The 20,604-nt window shown below is 44.9% G+C and overlaps 2 protein-coding genes across 2 annotated transcripts in view; both read right to left on the bottom strand.

The window, feature by feature from the left end:
* The window catches only part of LOC147899347 (uncharacterized), a 196,126-nt gene that overhangs the window by 18,637 nt on the left and 156,885 nt on the right, over nt 1-20,604 (bottom strand). The window lies entirely within an intron of this gene.
* On the bottom strand, nt 11,834-19,518 carry LOC147899349 (uncharacterized). The gene is made up of 3 exons (XM_087377707.1): nt 19,459-19,518; nt 12,479-13,267; nt 11,834-11,890 (listed from the first exon to the last, which is right to left on the bottom strand). The coding sequence occupies exons 1-3, from the start codon at nt 19,516-19,518 to the stop codon at nt 11,834-11,836; spliced, it is 906 nt and encodes a 301-aa protein (XP_087233833.1).

Consider the following 20,604-nt stretch of genomic DNA (forward strand, 5'->3'; position numbering starts at 1 on the left):
CAACACCGTGGGTATCTTCTGATTTCGTATTTGCATTGTTCCTCGGTCCAGGATTCTTGTTGGCTTGCGCCTTGCAATATCCTCTATCTCCTGAAACAAAACCACACCTTCGATTAGTGAGTCACCTGTATGTAAAAATTTCTTTAAGCGCGAAACATGAAAAACCGGGTGCACCTTACACCCCTGTGGCAATTCTAATTTATAGGCTACACTGCCTATTCTCTTTAGAATTAACCACGGCTCACAGTATCGAGGTGATAACTTAGCACACTCTCCTGAAGTCAACGACTTCGAGTGCGAAGGAACTCTGAGAAAAACTTTTTCTCCTTCCTTAAATACCCTTATAGACCGGTTTTCATCCGCATACACCTTGGCTCTATCCATAGCCTGGCGGATATTAGCTCTCGCAAGTGCTAGCATCTCCCGGATCTGAACTACAAAGTTTGCGGCACTATGCACTTTCTGAGGTACTCCAAGTATAGTTGGATTGACTGGTCTATAACCATAGTTCAGCTCAAACGGACTGAACCCGGTAGATGAATGCTTTCAATCATTGTAGGCAAACTCCAACAATGGCAACCACTTGTCCCACGTATGTTGCCTCAATGACACATATGCCCTCAGCATATCCTCTAAAGTCTGGTTGACTCTCTCCGTCTGACCATCCGTCTCAGGATGATCCCCACTACTCATTCCCAACTCAGTCCTTAGTGTCTCAAATACCGCTGTCCAAAAATGACCGGTAAATCTGACATCTCTGTCTGACACTATGGATCTAGGCAATCCATGCAGACGAAATATATGTCTAATGAACAAATCCGCTACTTGCGGGGCACTAACAGACTCTCTAGTCGGAATGAAGTGAGCCATCTTGGTTAGACGATCAACCACCACAAGGATAGAATCATACCCTCCTTGTGTCGTAGGCAGCCCTACTATAAAGTCCATGGAAATGCTCTCCCACTTATTTAGTGGTATTTCCAAGGGCTGTAAAAGTCCGGGTGGCTTTACCCGCTCGGCCTTGCTTACCTGACACGAGAAACACCGTGTCACATATTCATGAATATGCTTTTTCATCTTTGGCCAAAAGAAATCTCGCTTCACGAGATCATATGTCTTCTCGACTCCTGGATGTCCCGCACACGGGCTATCATGGCATTGTCGAATGACTCTCTGCCTGAGATCATTCTGACTAGGTACTACAACCTTGCCATTTCTTTTCAGCATGCCATCCCTTATGGTATATCTTGCATAAGTTTGGCCTTTTCTGGATGCCAGGTCATCCTTTTCATTTTCCCCGGGTTTTAACACATGAGCTTTAGGCCATAAGCTCTGGACAAACTCGTCCACTTTTTGAGTTTCTCTTATCTCGGTCATTAGAGCACTCTCTAATACCGTGAAACTCAGGTTGTGCATAATGCGAGACAACGCATCAGCAACCTTATTGTCTTTTCCTCTTCGGTACCGAATCGTTAGATTAAACTCCTGCATGAGCTCTGCCCACCTAGCTTGGTGGCCCCTCAAGTCAGGCTGTTTACAAAATGGTTTCAGAGTATCATGATCTACATCCACATAAAACTCTGAACCATACAAATAATGCCTCCATGTTTTCAAAGCATGGATAACAGCAATACAACTCCAATTCATGAGTTGGCCAATTCCTTTGAGAGGGAGAAAGCTTCTTGCTTTGAAAGGCTACTGGCCTTCCCTCTTGAAGGAGAACTGCTCCTACCGCAATGCCACTTGCATCGGTTTCTAGGAACAACGGTTTCTGGGGATCAACTATTTTTAACACCGGTCCTGTGACCACAGCTTGTTTTATGGTGTTAAAACTTTCTTGTTGATTCTGTCCCCAAATAAAAGGTACTTTATCTGAGGTCAGATCAGTCAATGGCGATACTATTCCGGAATATCCTTTGATATGCCTTCTATAAAACTGGACAAATCCCAAGAATGATCGCAACGCGGTCAGACTATGAGGGATTGGCTAAGTTAGTATCGCAGCCACTTTCTTCGGATCCATTTCTACCCCCTGTGGAGTAATTATGAACCCTAAATATTCAAGCCTAACCATACACAGTATAGTTTTCTTTTTATTCACATAAAGACTGGCTTTCCTCAAAGTACTGAACACTACTCTTAAGTGTTCACGATGCTCAGTAATACTTTTACTGAATATCAGGATATCGTCAATAAAATGTACTACAAACTTTCCGATATACGGACGTAGTAAATCGTTCATAAGCATGACGAAGGTCGCTGGAGCATTGGTAAGTCCGAAGGGCATTACCAAAAACTCATAATGACCAAACCTACTCCTAAAAGCGGTTTTATGCACATCCTCGGCTCTAATCCGGATTTGATGGTAGCCACACTTCAGATCTATCTTGCTAAAAATCACGGCTCCATGTAATGCATCTAGCAAATCATCAATCCGAGCCATCGGATACCTGTGCTTAACAGTGATATTATTCAATGCTCTGTAATCTATACAGAGGCGAAACGTATCATCCTTTTTATTCTTTAATATCACTGGCGAAGCAAAAGGTGAGAAACTTGGTTGAATCTACCCCAACTTGAGGTATTCTTCCAGTTGTCTACGCACCTCCGCCTGTTCAGCAAAACTCATTCTATAGGGAGGTCTATTTACAGGTTCTGCCCCCGGGATCAGTTCAATCTTATGTTGAACTTTCCGCTCTGGAGGTAACCCATAAGGTAGTTCATCCCTAAAACATTCAGAGAACTCCTCTGTTATAAGATTAGCCAGCTTGTCCATCTCACCACTTTGCGCAACATCAGTGCTAGCCGAAGAATCATCAACCGGCTCTATCGATGCTATGCAAAGGAATAAAAACTCTTCCTGAGCTTTTCGGATTTCCATCACGGAAACCAACGGTCCCTGAGGTATATCTTTTTCACCTCGCAAGACATAAAGCACATCATTCATCTTGAATTGATATACGTGCTTTTTCCAATCAATGGCTGGATTCTTCCTAGAATGCCACGCCATACCCAGGGCTATATCTGCATGAGCAAGCTTGGTCATTTCAAAATCAAGCTTCTCAACATAGTCCTGAATCCGAAGCTCCAACTGGGTAACCCTTTGGTCCCATACTTCAGTTGAACTTCCATCTGCCATCCTGACTGTATACGCATAGTCAGATGGACTTGTCTTTAATTTCAGCCTCTTCACGAGCTTGGAGTTAATCACATTGTGAGTTGACGCCGAGTCAAACAACACAATGACATCATGATTGGCCACTTGCCCTTTCATTTTAATTAACTCCGTATCATTAAAGGCCGTATACCCCGTTGCTGCGGGCTTAGATAGGATGTTATCAGGTGCACTCGTCACTAACTTAGCAACAGATACACATAACAAACAAGGTACTAACCTCTGAGAAGGTCCCGCCAGTTGCATCTGCATATGTTCCGCATTGGGACTCTCCTGCATTTCCACGTCGCATTCAGATATTATCATATTAGCCGTGCGACGGTCTTTATTCAGTGGACAATCCTTCCACTGATGTCGCTGAAGGCAGCCGAAGCACAATCCTTCTTTTCTAGCTTTCTCTTTTTGTTCAGGGGTCAACGAGGACTTTGACCAAGCCCGGGCTGCCATTAGAGTTATTTTCCTTTTCACCCCAACGGTGGTACTTGTTTTTACTGGTCCCTCAACCGGCTTCACCTGCTTGGTTTGACCACTTGGCTGCGAGACACTTGTCTTTGAAATCCATTTCCTCTGAACTCCCTCTTTTTTCGGGTACTCATACTGAGTCCCAACCTGCACAAATCCACCAGATCTGCCCCTGGCATCCTCATAGTTCAGGGCTACTGCAATAGATTCATCTAATGTAGTCACATATTTAGCCCGAACTTCCATTTTGATTTTGTCGTTCAGTCCATAGATATAGTCTTTTAACTGAACCGACATAGGGAGAGGGTCTGTTATTTTCATGACACATTCCCTGAATTTGTCGGTGTACTCTGCCACCGACAGACTCCTCTGACGAAGATTTCTATAAGCATCCCAAGCTCGGGACTCTTCATCAGGTGGGAGAAAGTGTTTTTTAAATTCAGCTTTAAACCCTTCCCAGGTGGTAGGAGCAACTTGATCCTTCTGTTGCTTTATCCACCATCTATCCGCTGCCTCAATAAATAGGTGTGTGGCCTCACGGATTTTCTTTAGATCAGATCTAATTTCACAAATGGCGAAGGCTTCTTCCCACTTGTGTAACCAAACCTCGATCACATCAGAGCTGCGCTCGGTCATCCGACCAGCGTACTTCTCCGGTCTATAATTAGCGATATTAGGCACTTTGACCCTTGCGCGCTCTAATGAATGGCTACTGGGCTCTGGCTCTACTGGAGCTTTGCCCTTATCAATTCTAGACGGTCTAGCCGACAAGGCTTGTACCATCTCCCTAATCTCATTTTGACCAGCATTCACTTGAAGCTGCTGGTTCATAATCTGCTGTAAAGCATCTTCTAATATCGAAATCCTACCGATCAAAGTAGGTGCTGCATGATGTGACATCTGTTGTGTAGACTGTACTCTAGACTCACTAGGATTCACCCTCGAATTCTGCCCTTCTGTCTCCATAGGTTCACGACGGAAAATGGTTTGTTTTCTTCTTTCTCCTGCACACTAAACTCCCAAAATATACAATACTTTGAACGTTCCTTTTCACAATATAGGAATAACAGGACTATATATATAAAACTGTATCGAAAAAAGGTGCTTCCTGATTTCTCCTCGTTAAAGATACCAAACGCCCGATGTAGCTCCGATGCAAACAAAGCGCTAGCTAGCGGGATCTGTATTAATCTGACGCAGTCACGAGCTACTAAATGATAGGCATCCTTCTCTTATTTCGTCGGGTATTTCGGACCCCATGGTCTCCCGCCCCCGAACTGTTGCTGTCCGTCGTCACGGCAACCCTCTAGTTCCAGCCACAATTCAGAAGCCCCCGTCTGGTTTTTTCCCCCGTCGACCGTCGAACCACCACGCTATCCCAGGCCCAACAGTTCGTTAATTTAAGTCCTTCGTAGACCACGGGTAGTCAACCTGCACTGCGTCACCTCTGACACCGTGACGAATTCCCGCTCTATCATTCCAGCTACGCTCCAGGCTCATTATCAATCACGTAATTGATCGAATGCCTCGCCTTACGGGAGCGCCATCGATCACGGCATCGTCAGCCACTTTGGATCTCCCTCGACGCTGGTCTGTAATTGCGCAGCCTTTAGACTCGTCTACCCTTTTCAAGGCCCTACGCTCCTCTTGGCGTAGGCCAATTATCCGTCAGCGCCTCACGGGCTTCCTATCGATCTGGTCAACCACCAAGTACCGCTGTCGAAGGATCATCCAGGAACCTTCCGCTCCAACCCAGCTTCACCGCCTGCGTCCGTCACAACCCAACGAGCCCTACCCTTACCTTACGCTCTGATACCAAATGTAAAGCACTATTTCTACTTCCCCTCTTGAAGATCACGGGAGTAGCACCATTAATCACCTCCCAGCCAAATCTCACTCAGGCTAACAAGCAGACAGAGATCTACGTTACCAAATTTTCACATGAATCATCTTCTTCTCTTCTCTCACTAGCCTCAGCAAGCCCCCAATTCCCTAGATAGATCTAGATGCCACATGTCATCACTATAGGGCCTTCCTAATGCAACATTTCACCCCTCTCTTGGGATGCATTAAATTCCTTGCCCCTAGGCACATCTTTGCACTAGGCCCTTGGTCTTAGATCTACCTAGTCTGGTGCTATCAGCCCTCACCTAGGACCTTGACATTAAATGCCTCCCGATCATTTACATGAAGCGCAAACACATATATTACAGAGTAGATCCTTTAACGGGAATGTCGACTGATTCTTCCGAGGTCATGCTACCTCGGCTAGAGCGTAACAAAGCTACAGTGAGATTATAGGCAGTGATGCTAGCTACCGTCTCCCAAAGACTATCCTCCGGCGATCTAAGGCTGGATCATAAACGAGACAAAAAACGTGAGATGACCTCATGGGGAGCCTGTTGCTCTTTCACGAAGGTGTACCGTCAGCTGCCTCCAACTGAAGACGACAACCAATATGAGTGGTGTAGGAGAAGGGCAGCACCTCCTCTATCGTGTCTGAATGCCTTACTCGTGCTAGCTAGAACCACTCCCTTGGATCCCGTTGGACCTCCCTGAGAGGACGGCCCTCCCACAACCATAGGCGCTATCTTGTCCCTGTTTGCCTGCGAGACAAAGGAGTTGGGTCAGTAGTCCAGTCATTGCCCGAGCATCCCACTACCCTGATCCTCTGCCATTCCAACGCCTCCATAGCATTGTCCGCATGTAGATTCTCTGTTGTCTCTGGCTGAAGAAGATCCCCCATTCTAAGCCTATAACATCTGTGCTGGAAAGAGGCCAAGGGACTGCTACAAAAATTGAATCCTGAGGGGTACTCTGGTCTTGGAGAACAGTCCATACCAACGTGGCGGGTTGTTTGGCTCCAGTAAGGCCAATATAGGTGCTTCCTTCACCTTAAATTGGGAGTCTAAAAACCCTCTTCAAGTTTATTATTCCAGGAGATAGATTGTTGGATTGAAGTCCATGTCCATAATGAGGTTCGTCAAAGAACAGTTAGCCTCAAAGAATCCCTCACTGACTTCCTAAGACAGACTATGAATCCTGGGACCGCACAAAGTTGCCCTATGGTTTGAGAAACAGGCCAATCTAATACCCTTTGGTTTCTCTCATGGGCAATGCTCATGCCCTCTCAAGCAATTTTATGTCTGAGGCACAATAGTTCTTTATGGAAAAACTCGCTCTTAGACCGCTTCGCATATAGCTTCTCATGCCTTAGTGTCGCTAACACAATGTGGAGATGTGCGACATGCTCATTGAGCTAATGGCTGTATATCATAATATCGTCCAAGAATACCACTATGGATTTCCTAGTTGTTCACGAAAGATATCGTTTATCATCTATAGTACTGAGAACTCATATTGGCCATACCTAGATCAGAATCCCGTCTTACGGACGTCTTCCTCAGCTATGTGTATTTGGTGGTAGCCAGTATGAAGGACGTAAAAGGCAGCTCCTTACAGCCTATCAATCAAGTCATCTGCCCTAGGAGGGTGATATTGGCCCTTGATTGTAACTTTGTTCAAGTTTTTGTAGTTTATGCACATTCTCCGACTTCCGTTCCTGTTGTGCTTTAATAGCACTAGAGAACTCTAGGGAGATAGATATTCCAACAACTGTCGGGATATCTCATTGCATGCAAATTTCTTCAGCCATTGTAGGAGAGAGATGTGAAGGCAGAGAGAATTCAGCAAAGAGATGAGAGAAACAGCAACTGGAATCTGCCCAAGGTAGTCGCTAAGAAAGAGAGGCAAAGAAGGGATCTGTAGAGGCTGAAATTGTATCGAGCAGATCCAGTTTCCCTGCTGTAGCACTGAAGGTGGTAGCAGCAATAGTTCACACTTCAGTGGGTGTCCTTTCAGTACTCAATCAGCTACGATTCTTTGCCAAGGATGTGCTGGTCTTCAGGGCCCTGGTTCGAAATGCATTGTTGATGGTGGAGAGGGGCAGCAGTTAGTTCATAGTACAATTACTAGTGGCTATGCATAAGAAATTCACAGATTTTCATAAAACTGTAGGATCACTAACGCTCCAAAATCAAGCCTGATTTTGGTTGAGCTTTTCCTTCTGCACATTTAGCTTGCAGTTACTTTGAAGGAAGCATGGGACATCCTAAAGGACCTGTATGAAATGAAGAATGTGTCAAGGATCCTCAACCTCCAGAATGAATTTTCACCATGAGGATGGAGGAGGGTGACACCATGCGGGACTACCTCACGAAAGTGAAGACAGAAAGAAACTCAGAGCAGTTGGTCATTCAGTTGCGATGCTCATGCTCATCATGTTACCGATGAACTTTTGAACCTTCAGGAGTGTTATGTACCTAGATGCTAATCCTCGGATTGGTGGATTAATCCAGGAAGGTTAGGGGACCTAGGATGAAGGGAAGCACGCTAACGTGTGGCTAGAGGACTTAAAAGAATAGCAAAGGGTCAGCTGGCTATATTTAGCCAGGATCCTTTTTGGTGGATGCTCTTCTTTATTAGTGTGGCCAAGGCTATTGGGTTGGCATTCTGTATGTTAGACACCACTAGACGGTCTGGTTTGGATCATGAGCCAAACTCCTTCTACATGGTGGATCACGAGATACTATGCTGAAGGTTCTGGTGGTATGGGACGCTGAAGCGATGGGCACAGCTTTGTGTGAGTCTGAACTCTAGGTCATGTGCTTGGGGGTGGCTGGGAGGTGAGTCGCTTGTTGCTGATCTTTGTTTCGATTTGTTGATTGTCTTTGGACTGTGTTTAGGGTTAGATCCTAGTGGAAATGTTTCAGCTTGTATCAGAGCAGCCCTCATCAAGTGAAGTGTTGCAAGGTATGCACTTTGAATGGTACCAGGTATGTAGTCGATGTCTCTCTACAAGTTTAAAAAAATGTTTCGAGGTTTGAAACAGTGCGAATTGATGAAGCATGATGCAGGGAGCAGATCACAATAGGATTTTGTGGTAGAACCTAAAAGGGGCGAGGAACCTGTAAGGAGTTACACAAATCAAGTACAATTGTTTGGAAATTGAAAGTTTTGTGCTGGTTGTAGGATATTTGAGAGGGTACTGCTACAATTGAACTGTTGTAAGCAGTTTGTGGACATGGGCAGGCACCGAACTGATAAAAACTAGTTCACAGCCCCTCAGAGAACAATTCACAGGTCTAGGGGGATGTCCTCTTCCCACTCTTCTCAGCTAGTTTTGTTATCTTTCCTGCCACATCCTCCCATCGTTATCTTCCGCAACATTCTTGCCACCAGGTGGCTCCTCAGCTTCACATTCCAGACAGGTAGTTTGCCTGCTTCTCCAAAATTTGGAATCAGCACATGTATTGCCACGTGAACTCAAACTCAAGACAAATGGAACAGACACAACAACTAGCAAATACAATGGCACAACGGCTCCATTGTCTGTGAGGTTTAGAAATCAGTACCTCAGTTTAACATGTGGACCAGAAGAATCTGGTGCCCAGAACAGCCAAGAGGAAGGGGATTGGGACCAAGGGGGTTTACAAACGACAAATACAAGTTAGATGGAACTCTCGATAATTACAAAGGCAGGTTGGTGGCCAAAGGTTATGCATAGGCAGAGGGTCTTGATTTTGAGTCCTTTGCCCTGACAAGTTCGCATGGAGACTTTTCAAACAGTGATTGCATTGGTTACTATAAGTGGCTCATCTGTCAGATTGATGTGAAGTCTGCCTTTTTGAATGGAGATTTGGAGGAGGAAGTGTACATGGACGAGCCACAGGGCTTTCAGACGAAGTGGAAGATGGTGTGCAGACTGGCTCTCTGCACTTTTCCATCTTTGGGGGTTCTATTATTATGTACCATCGTGAGTGACAGTTTCGATCTTACTAATTATATGAGAACTATCTTTGAGAATGGGGGTACATAATTTCCGATTCCTGCATATTAATTTTCTTCTATTTCTCTGCTTATTTCTTTTTTTAAAGGATTCTATCATTATTTACCAGCTTGAGTGAGATGGATGGAGTGTGAACAACCATTCCGCTGCATGAGTTTGCTACAGCAAGCAGATTTAATTCTCTGACATGTCTGCCCTCGTCAGTCTGTTTGGCTTGATGAAAAATGCTCAGTCAAGCGACGGTACCTCCCTTCTGAAACTTTATATTGGTGAGATGGAGTGACTGTTGTTGGTGAATTGATACTCAAGGACTGTAACCGGCCTTCAGTTTCCTAAAGGGCAGTAGACCATAACTTGCATTGCATATTCATTACTCACAGCCACATTGCATTATTTCCAACCACTTAACTTTAAACAATACCACTTAGAAACAATTTGAGAAACAACTGGATGGAGGCTAGAGTGCCTCTGCTCAATGAAACCAAGTACAAGACACCACACTGGCCCCAAACACTTGGCACCCCTTCTGGTATTTATTTATTTCTTTTTCATTGGTACATACAACAAGGGCTCACCCTTGTGCTAGATCTACCCCACGGGCAATTCCATCGTCCAAGCCAAACTTTGGCTACAACCTGCATTCCATCCTAGTGCACACACTAGTACCCAAGTGCCAAGGCAAGGCTAAGGCATTAACCATTGTCCATGACCAACTGTAAAAGTGTCCAAGCATTCCACAAAGCATTCAACTTGCTCAACCAGGACTGGCAATCCCACAAATCACAACCAGCCTCTCAGGGTGACCAAGCTTCAACACAATACGGGAAGAAAATCCACACACTGCCCCTTTGATTACACCCATTGTATTTGCGTGCCCAATCACTGCCTGAATGGCCAAGAGGGACTTCCAACAACAAATGGAGCAATAACAAGCTTCCAAAATCACCAAATGCAATCAACGTGAAAGGGATAGTGACAAGAGAACTCAAACCAGCTTCAAACAACTTCAATCCAGCTCTAGATCAGCTCCAAGGAACTCCAATCCAGTCCAGGATACCTCCACGGGAAGCAGACCCAGCAAGCAAGAGGTAGCAGGAGGAAATGGCAGCTTGGAGAGGGGAAGGAAGAGATAGAACGAGCTGGAATAAGAGAGAGAAAGAGGACAGGAGGGGTAGGAGACAGAAGTGAGCGGCCATATAGCAGGGGAAAGGGGCCGTACAACAGTAAATAAACGTCCGTATAGCAGCCTTGGGTATCTGAAACCGGCCTTCGATAAACAAAAGGGCAGTGATCTTCTACTCAGTCATAAACTTCATAAATAGCCACAATGCAAGCTTCAATCACTTCAATCACTTAGCACAACTTAGAAACAAGCTTCAACAACAACAAAGGTGAGGCTAGAATGCCCCTGCTCAATGAAAATAGTACACAGTGCACCCACTGGTCCCAAATGCCTTGGCGCCCCTTATGGTATTTATTTAATGCTTTTGAATGGAAATGCTTTACAACAAGGGTTCAACCTTGCACTGTTCCTCTCTGCAAATCCTCTACTTGTCTTCAAGGCATCTAATCCCAGTGCACCACTAGAATTCCCACTGGCAAGGCATACTCGGGCATTCACTTCTGATCTGACACAACTTAGAGGCATTCAGGCATCCAAACCACTGGAAAATTGAGCTCAAGGCAGCCTCAAGGCTATCACATGCATCCACACTGTCCTTAGGCCTTCCACAGGATCACCCTTGCCTTTGGGTGCTTCCTAGAATTTGTTGGAGTCCTGAAAGGATTACACATAACACGCATGCACTGCAAAATGCTGCAAAGCAATAAAGAACAAGGAAAAACCGAACTTGGAACCAACTCCCGTTGTCTATGGCAGAGGGGCGAGCTCCTTCCTCGCACCTATCCTTTGTCTAGGCTCCCTGCAGGGTGCAGGTGTCTTCCAGCAATCAGGAGAAGAGAGAAATGAAGGTAGAGAGCGGAGGGTGAACAAGAAAGAGCTGTAGAGGAAAGATGGTTCACGGATCTGCCCCGAAATGACTGCCTCGGGATTTGTGCCCGAGTCCTAAGAAAGGGTGCCAAAAGCAGCAGGGAAATTTACTCCTGTAGCCTGCACTGGTCCAAAACAGCTCTAGAAGCCACCACGCAGCCAAAAACATGTACACAAAGGTCTAGCACAGCAAAAGACAACCCCGGGCACCTACTGGAGGCAGCTGAACATGTCTGTACGGATTTCGTACAACCGTATGAATGTTCATATAGTCCGTACGAAAATTTTCAGAAAGTTCAGAATTGACTTCTGGCACTTCTTAGAAGTGTGTACTAGCCTTGGAACAATCAAAACAAAGTTAAAACGGCTGAAAACGGTTGAAAACAAGCTTGAAACAGCTCAAACAGTTGAAAAACTGCACAAGAACAATTGAAAATGTCCAACACCTCTAGGAGAGTGAGGGGAGAGATGGAAGGTGGGGGAAGGGCATGCATACACATGCATGACAAATGGCATCTCCTCCTTGCCATTTGCCCCTTCATTAAAGTCCTAACCCCCATACCAAGGACAACGTTGGTTGTCCTTGGGCCCAACTTTTAGACCCCTCTTTTAAAGCCTTTGCCTTGCCCCTAGGACCTAGTGGTGCACCTAGACTTTTGCCCTTAGGAACTTCTAGGAAGTGTGCACTTTCTCTAGCCAGTCCCTCACGGCCAAACCATTACAACACTTAACCATGGTTAACCTTGAGTTAGGCGTAGGTTGAGTTACGAAGATACTTTACATCTCTTTTCACGTCCTCGTGACATACCCTCCTCTTAAAACAACAAACTACCTAGGTTGTTGAAAAAGTACAAATAGGCAGAAATAGCCCATACTAGAATATACATCATCTGTAAGATACAACTTGCAATGATAATATGGGCTAGGAGAGCTCGAGAGTCCATCCATACGTCAATGCATCCTCTATGTCGAGTGTCGCGAACACCCATCATGGAGACCTCACGGCAGAAATACTGTCAGCAAGCAGCATCTCGGGTGAGACAATCGGTGCTACCAAGCGATCTCCAAATATATGAGCAGTCTGAATCAAGGAAGGGGAGGTGCTACCCTCCTCTTGAGCACCAGGCAATGCTCCAGATCTCTGCTCTGTTGAACCTGTAGGAGCCTGTACCGTAGTTGGCGCAAGCTGAAACACGTCGAGGTAGAGCTGCAAAATCTGAGGTGAGTCTGCTAGGTCACCCTCCTCCATCCACCTCACATCCAGTGCAGGATAATTCCTGAACTTCACTAGGTAGCGACGGGAAACTCTACCTTTCACTTTTCTTTCCATATGTGCCAAAATTTGTTCAAGAACCAAGATTTCATCCAACTCTTCCACCTCAGGCTGATCCTCATGCATCAGGTTAGCAGGCACATCACCCTGGAAAGGCTTCAATAAACTCACATGAAAGGCATTGTGTATGGTCCAAGTGGCAGGTAGCTTCAGCCTATAAGCCACATCATTAATGCGTTTAAAAATCTGAAAAGGACCATAATATCGCATCTTCAGCTTTGTGTACACTTTTGTCTTGCCTTTCATCTTCCTGAGTCGTGCTTTTTGAAAACGCAACAGGACCCAATTGCTCTCTTTCAAGAGCAACTCGCGGCGATGCTTATCGGCTGCCCGTTTGTGCTTGTCTTGGCTTTTCTGGAGGGCTGTTTTGACCTTCTGGTAAGCAACATCCAAACTTTTCACAAATCTGTCCGCTTCAAAAATCTTCTCTTTCATATGTAGAATGGGAGGTACTGTTACCTAGAAAAGAAATCAGAACAAGAGGCTAGACACTAAGCATGGCAACGCTCAAGGACCATAGAGAAAAGGAGAATGTGAGGGCGAAACGTTATCATGGGTGGGGAAGAGGGATTAGAAGGGGACGGAATGAAGAGGGAGACTATGGCACAAGGGGAAAGGGAGAGGGGAAAGAGAAGCATGTACATGATGGGAGGAGGAATGTAAAGATGGAGACATCAAGGGAAGAGGGCCATGCTTTATTTGAAAGGAAGGGAAGGGGGAGATCAAAGTACTAGCTAGGTGGCTTTACAAGAATGAGCGTGTCTCATCAAGGAATAGCCCCCTCCTTTTATAGCCAAGAGAGGGGGTCTCTCCCAATAAATGCATCCTCCCACATGCATGGTGTGTGTGGAAAAGTCTCCCATGTGGGCTAGGCGGTTACGCACTCTCAATTGTGTGCGACAACCCTTTGCCTCATTTGTCCACATAAATCAAGCCCCATATCTCAAGTCTATGATACTCCCTTGGTCTCTTTTCAATTTTATAATACGTTCAAGCCTGTAGGAGGATAAGTGGAGGGTTCGCACAAGGAATCTTGCCACCTCATCCTATTTTTTCTATTATTTAACTTGCATCCTTGGACTATCTATACCCCCCCCACATGGGCCTATCCTACATGGAGGGAATAATCCAATATAATATCCATCTCCACCTATTTTATATTACTTTTCTCATGGACTTTAGGCCATATCTCACTAAATGCAGGCATGGGACCGCCTAGGTGGAGGGGTGGCACATGGAGGAACCATGCCAGCTTACATTTTATAATATTACTACCATGGATTATGTACAACACATCTTATGGGTCCTCTTATGTGGAAGGGTGGCACATGGTCATGCCCTGCCACCTCAACCCTGGGCCCTATGCACACCATATTTTATTATACTATTGCCACACATACAAACACACACACATATTTATGCCTTTTTCCTTAGATAAATTTATCCATAACAATTCTCCCCCCAGGCAGGGAATGCACAACATTTCCATGCCTGGGTCCATCACGCACAAAGAAGGGCTTGAGGTAACGCTTGTTGATCACCTTCTTACCATATGCCTCATGCAGCTCCCGAACTTGTACAGACCCATTGCTACGTTCCTTGATGACTTTGTATGGACCGGTCCACAATGGAAGGAACTTCTTATCCATTTGGTGGTCCAATCTCTGTTATCAAAGCATAGCACAACATCCCCCTCAGCAACGTGTCTTTTCCATCCCTTGTGAATCTTAGCATCCAAGCGGGCCTTTTGTCGATTCTTTTGAATCTCTGTTTGATGCAAGGCAAGGCGTTGGGTTTCATCTAGCTTCTCAAGTTGCACCAACCGGGCCTCTACATGTTTATCTTCTGTCATCCTCTATTCTTGTGCCAATCTCAAAGCCGGAGTCTCTATCTCTAGTGGTGAAACAGCCTCAGCACCATACACCAACTCAAAAGGAGTGTGACCTGTAGACGTTTTATGAGTGATGTTGTAAGCCCATACGGCTTCTGTGACCTTCTGATCCCACTGGCTCCTGTTCCCTGTAGCCATTTTTCCCATGGTTTTACAAAGGAGGCCATTGGTCTGCTCTGTTTGACCCATGGATGCTGGATAATGGATGCTAGAAGTGCGATGATCAATACCCATGCGATCCATGAGTAACTCCACTCCTTCATTTAAGAATGGACTCCCATTGTCAGATACTATTTCCATGGGTCTCCCAAACCTTGTGCAGATACGTTCAAATATGAAATTTAAAACTGCCTTACCATTTGCTGCGGGGAGGGTGATAGCTTCAGTCCACTTAGTGACATACTGAGTGGCTACCAAAAGATACTTCTTTTTACGGGCAGTCATGGGCAGGGGCCCGACAAAATCTATTTCCCACTTTTGAAACGGATGGATGGACATCACTGGGTGATGTTGCCCAAGATGCAAATCCTTCCTACCAAAGAATTGGCATGGTTCACAAGTTTTGCAATGCATAGTGACATCCTTGAACAAGGTCGGCCAATAGTATCCAGCATGTAAAATCTTCTTAGCTGTATAGTCACTGGCATAGTGGCCTCCACAAAATCCATCATGATAATGCTTCAATACCTTAGGTACTTCATCTGCATCAATGGCCTGTCTTAGTACCCCATCCATGCCTTGACGGTACAACATCCCATCAAAGAGGGTGTAGCACCTACTATCTCTGTGGATCTTCTTTCTCTCATAGCTAGTACTTTCTGGAGGAAAGGAGAAAGTAGTCAGAAACCTGTAGATATTGCCATACCATGGATCCCCAACTTTTATGGCCGCTACAAGGGTTACCTCAAGGCACTCCTCTAAATCAATCAAAGCATTCTTCAAGTTGGAACAATTCCCTTTTACAATTTTGAAAGAAAAATCATATTCTTGTAAAACTGCCAACCATTTGGCCAATCGGCCCATGGGATTTGGTGATTGAAGAACCTGCTTTGCAAGACCAGTGCTAGTGAGTATAATGAAGGACTTTCCAGCCACATAATGCTTAAATTTCTCAATGCAGAACACCAAAGACAAGGCATGCTTGTCAACCTCTGAGTAGCATCGTTCGGTGTTGAGCAATTGTCGAGAAGCAAATCGAACAGGATACATGAACCGATCCTCCCCTTGCTGGAGAAGAATACCTACCAAAGTGTGCTCACCAAACCCAGGATTGATATAGAAAGTATTTGACCAATCTGGATTGCGTAGAATGGGTTTTGAAGCCAGAGCATTTTTGATTTGTGCAAACCCATGATCACAATCCTCGTTCCAAGAGAAATCAACCCCATCTTTCAACAGCATAGTCATGGGTCATGTCAAAGCAGCATATTGATCAATGAAGCAGCGATAGTATCCTGCTAGATTGACAAATGAGCATACTTGACGTGTGGTTGTTGGTGGGGAGAGCTTGAGGATAGCTTCTACCTTCTCGGGGTCAGGCTTGACACCCTCGGATGAGACAATATGTCCTAGTAACCTCCCTTGAGTGGCTCCAATGGTGCATTTTTCAGGGTTGAGGCTGCCATTCGCATCATTGACCCTTTGGAACGCCAACCTAACCTTCATGATGTGCTCCTTACGTGCCAAGAATATACAGAAATCATCTAAAAACACCTCCAAGAACACCCCCAAATAAGGAGCAAACACCATCTGCATAAATCTTTGAAAGGTAGCAGGAGCATTGGTGAGGCCAAATGGCATTACTTTGAATGCAAATGTCCCCCAAGGTGTGGCAAATGTGGTTTTCTCTCAACTCCATTCGCATATCTCCAGCACTTCTAACCTTTTGTGCGGTTGATGCCGCAACAGCTTGGCGGGGCTGAGATTGTTGGGCAATTTCTAATGTGAGAGCTTGCGTAGCTTGCTCTAATGTGAGAGCTTGTGTAGCTTGCCAGACGGGTTATGCATTGGGATTGGATGCTTGTGAGGCCATGATTGGTTGAGTCTTCGGGAAGTAGAGGTTATGGTATAATGTGGATGCCTATAGGAAGGATTGCAATAAACCATGATGAGCTGTTTCTCAAAGGGGAGAGGGAAAAGGAAGGCTCGATGTAGATGCATTAGAGCACAAGGAAACTTCGGGGGGCAGGGGGGAAAAGAGGGGGCATATTGGGAATAAGGTTAGAGGGAAAGGGCCTTGGGAGCTGGGAAGGTGATGAGCGACTAGAGGCGGCTTCTCGTCAACCGAAAAAGGATGACCTAGGCCCTTTTTCATCTGTCGAGGGGCTGAGGGAGGAGGTGGCATAATGGAGCTGACACAGTGAAAAAATGTGGTGGAACAATATTTATGAGGCATGGAGGTGATTAAAATGGGCGTGTGAGGTGATGACAACCATTGAGTTCTATGAATGTCAACCATTGAATTCTATGAATGAGGGTGCAACATCATCACATGTTTTGCTCTACGTTGCTATGCAATCAGACTGTGTGCATGTGGATGTGCACCAGATTAGCATGTGTGGCTGCGTGGCTATGCACGGTCAGGTTTGGACTATTAGAGTCGAGATTATTCGGGGTCAAACTATTGGTGGCTGATCATGCTGTGCCTTCACTCGCGCAGTCAAACTGTTCGTGTTGCTGTGGTTCAAGCTGATGTGGTGCAGATAAGTTGCAGTCCTTTGGTGATGATGTGGCACATAGAGACTCTATGGAGTAGAGTACAGGCCCACTTTTGAACAGCTTTCACCTTGTGTAGCCAAGGCTTTCCCAAAATCAATGGATAGGCATGTGCATATGGCTTGGTAGGGATCACCTGAAAAGTAGTCGGCGTAGAAATTCTACATACATCCACTTCTAGATTCTTCACAACTCCCAAGGTCTTTACCCTAGTGTTGTCAGCCAATTTGATGCGATAAGGAGAGGTAGTACTAGAGTATTTTAAATCAGCATTTATCATGGTCTTCTCACTCATGACATTAATCGATGCACCTCCATTAATGTACACATTAGAAATTATTTGACCATCAATGATCACATCAACCACAGGTACATCATCACCTACATCTATATCTACCTTTTGAACAATAGAAATGGCACTTTTCTTCTTTTTCTTCTTTGACACTCTTGTGCTTGCTAGCTTTCCCCATTCCTTCCGTAGTTTTGGAGACAAAGCAAGTAATTGACCAAAGGTGATTTGAGCTTCCTTTTCTTTAAGGTCAGACAGCAAGTCATAGCTTCCAATTCCTTGTCCTAAAAGAAAGTCTGATTGGCTAATTCTCCTTTTATATGCCTTCTTTTTCTTACTATGGTGTTCCTCTTCCTAATGTTCCTCATCTACTTCTTTCTTGCTTTCTTCTTCTTCTTTTGCTTTACCACGCTCCCGTTTAGCCGTCATTACCTCTCTTTCCTCATTCCCTGAAGAAGCTTCTAACAAGGATACTTGTTTTTCTTCTTTCTTTCTCAATCTAGGACACTCAGGGCAATAGTGACCTTTTTCATTACATTCATAGCAAGTGACCCCACTCTTATCTCGAGGCCTATTCTCACTCTTTGGTGCTCTAGGTTGTCATGCATTAACTAAATGCAATTTCAAATCAGCAAACTCTGCCATCAATTGGGAGATATTATGATCTACCTTAGAGGACTTTGGTACCTGAGGAGTGCCCATTACCTCCACCTTAGAAGTTGAAGCTGTTGAAGACACAAAAGAGGATTCGATCTTTAGAGAAGCTTCTTTCTTGGTTGCAATGCGAAGTGCCTCCACATATTTTGTTGGATATCTTTACTCATTACTTTTGAGCGAAGACGAGGCTCCAAAGCCATAACACATTTTCTCATCTTTAAGTGCTCCATCCCTACGAGACTTTGAGGGGCCGATGATGCAGATGCCACAGCTTGCTAAGCTGCCTTTTCATACTTTGTCCATAAAGTTTCATATCGGATTGCCAACGCAAAGACCATCTCACCCTCTCCTTGATAGAACCAGTCCCCAACTGCAACATCAAAGCATTTGGCGACTCCATTGTCCCAAATCTGTGCTTCATTGCATCCACAACTTGGTCCCAGTCCTCCTCGGTAGAGTCTGGCAAGGCCTCATGCCAACTCAAGGCTACACCTTCAAGAAAATCAGGCAAAATTTCCGCTCGATCCTTCATGGACCATCCAGAAAGTCGGCATCCCAAAGATAAGACTCCGGGTCTTCCCCTTGGGTCCCTCGAAACACTGGAATCTTCACCATGATCCAAATAATATCCCAAACAAGATCCAAACAAGATCCCACAGAGTCTTAGTATACCAAGACCAACTGAACTCAATGTCAAAACTGTAAAAAAAATCAACAAAGGGAAACAAAAATTCCGCAATGGCATAGCCAACTATGCATACGACTCTGACGGTTCTCATAATTCAGACTATGAGGACGATAACGTTTCCCTGGCCTCTGAAGCCTCTTCTTCAGAAGACATCAACTTTGCCTTCGTTGCCTCACATCGAACAGAACCGATCAACTCCACCTGGATTTTAGACACTGGTGCAACATGTCATTTAACCTCCCGTCTAGATTGGCTACACTCATATAGCAAATTACTCGACCCAATCGACATACGATTTGGAAATAACAGTGTCCAATATGCAATAGGAACAGGCACTGCTCATATGAGCTGTCTAACAGAAATGTTGTCGTTATCAACAACATTACTACGTCCCCAACATAGCAAAAAACCTCATTTCTGTCAGCAAGGTTACCGACCCCCATACCCATGTTGAATTTCACTATAACCATTGCCTAATCCATCATAAACTTACCTCCGAACACACTTATGTAGTAACATGCCCCAAATATGGGCGCTTGTACTACCTAGGATGAACATCACAACCCGCTCATGAAGTACACACAGCTGAGACGGAACCCACACACCCTTATAAGACTCTTCTCTAGCATTACAGGTTAGGACACTTGAATTTACAAACTATGAAGTTAATTTCACAAGAGTGCCTAGCCCTGAACTATCACTTACCTTCGTCCAGTCAGCTATCTTTATGCGAAGCATGCATTTATGGAAAATTGGCTAGTAGAAAATTTTCAAAAGATTGCCTCAAAACAACAAAGCCACTTCAGATTATTCACACAAACTTATGTGAACTCCCAACCAAGTCCCTGACAAATAACCGCTATTTTATAACTTTCATCGACGATTACACCTGATTTATAGTTGTCTGCTTCCTTAAGAACAAGGAATCCGACACAATACTCCAAAACTTCATGGCTTATAAAAATCTAGTCAAAAATCAAATACCACACAAAATTAAAGCCCTCCAATTTGACAATGATGGGGAATACACATCCCACCAGTTTCACATCTACTGTCTAAAACATGGCATTCATCAGCGCGTCTAACTATACCCGATACCCCACAGCAGAACTCGATCACTAAATGAAAGAATTGTTAATTTATGAACGAGGCATGCTCAAAGTCACAGGACTCCAAGCACCATTATGGGAAGAAGCCGTTGCGATTGCATGCTACATCCAAAATAGGACCTACCATCGAACTATCAGGGCAATCCCCTACACCCTATGGTACGATAAACCACCCGACTACAAATACCTACGAGTCTTTGGCTCAATTGCAAATGCATTAGTCCGTTCAGAACATCGACACAAACTGCAGGACCATGCCGTAAAGACTATACTGGTAGGCTATGGCAAACCACAGGGAGTGAAGGGCTATCGATTATACGATCCCTCATGTTACCGATTCCTATACAGCCGCACCATAATCTTTGACGAAGATAGCCTCCTTTCCATACCTGCACAACCAGCAAATCCTCAGTCATCATCTAATGGCAGAAAGCTAGAACACACATC

Source organism: Dipteris shenzhenensis, chromosome 8 (assembly GCF_047967505.1).
Source record: "Dipteris shenzhenensis isolate YYH24624 ecotype China chromosome 8, Dip_SZ_1.0, whole genome shotgun sequence".
In the NCBI taxonomy this organism is placed as follows: domain Eukaryota; kingdom Viridiplantae; phylum Streptophyta; class Polypodiopsida; order Gleicheniales; family Dipteridaceae; genus Dipteris; species Dipteris shenzhenensis.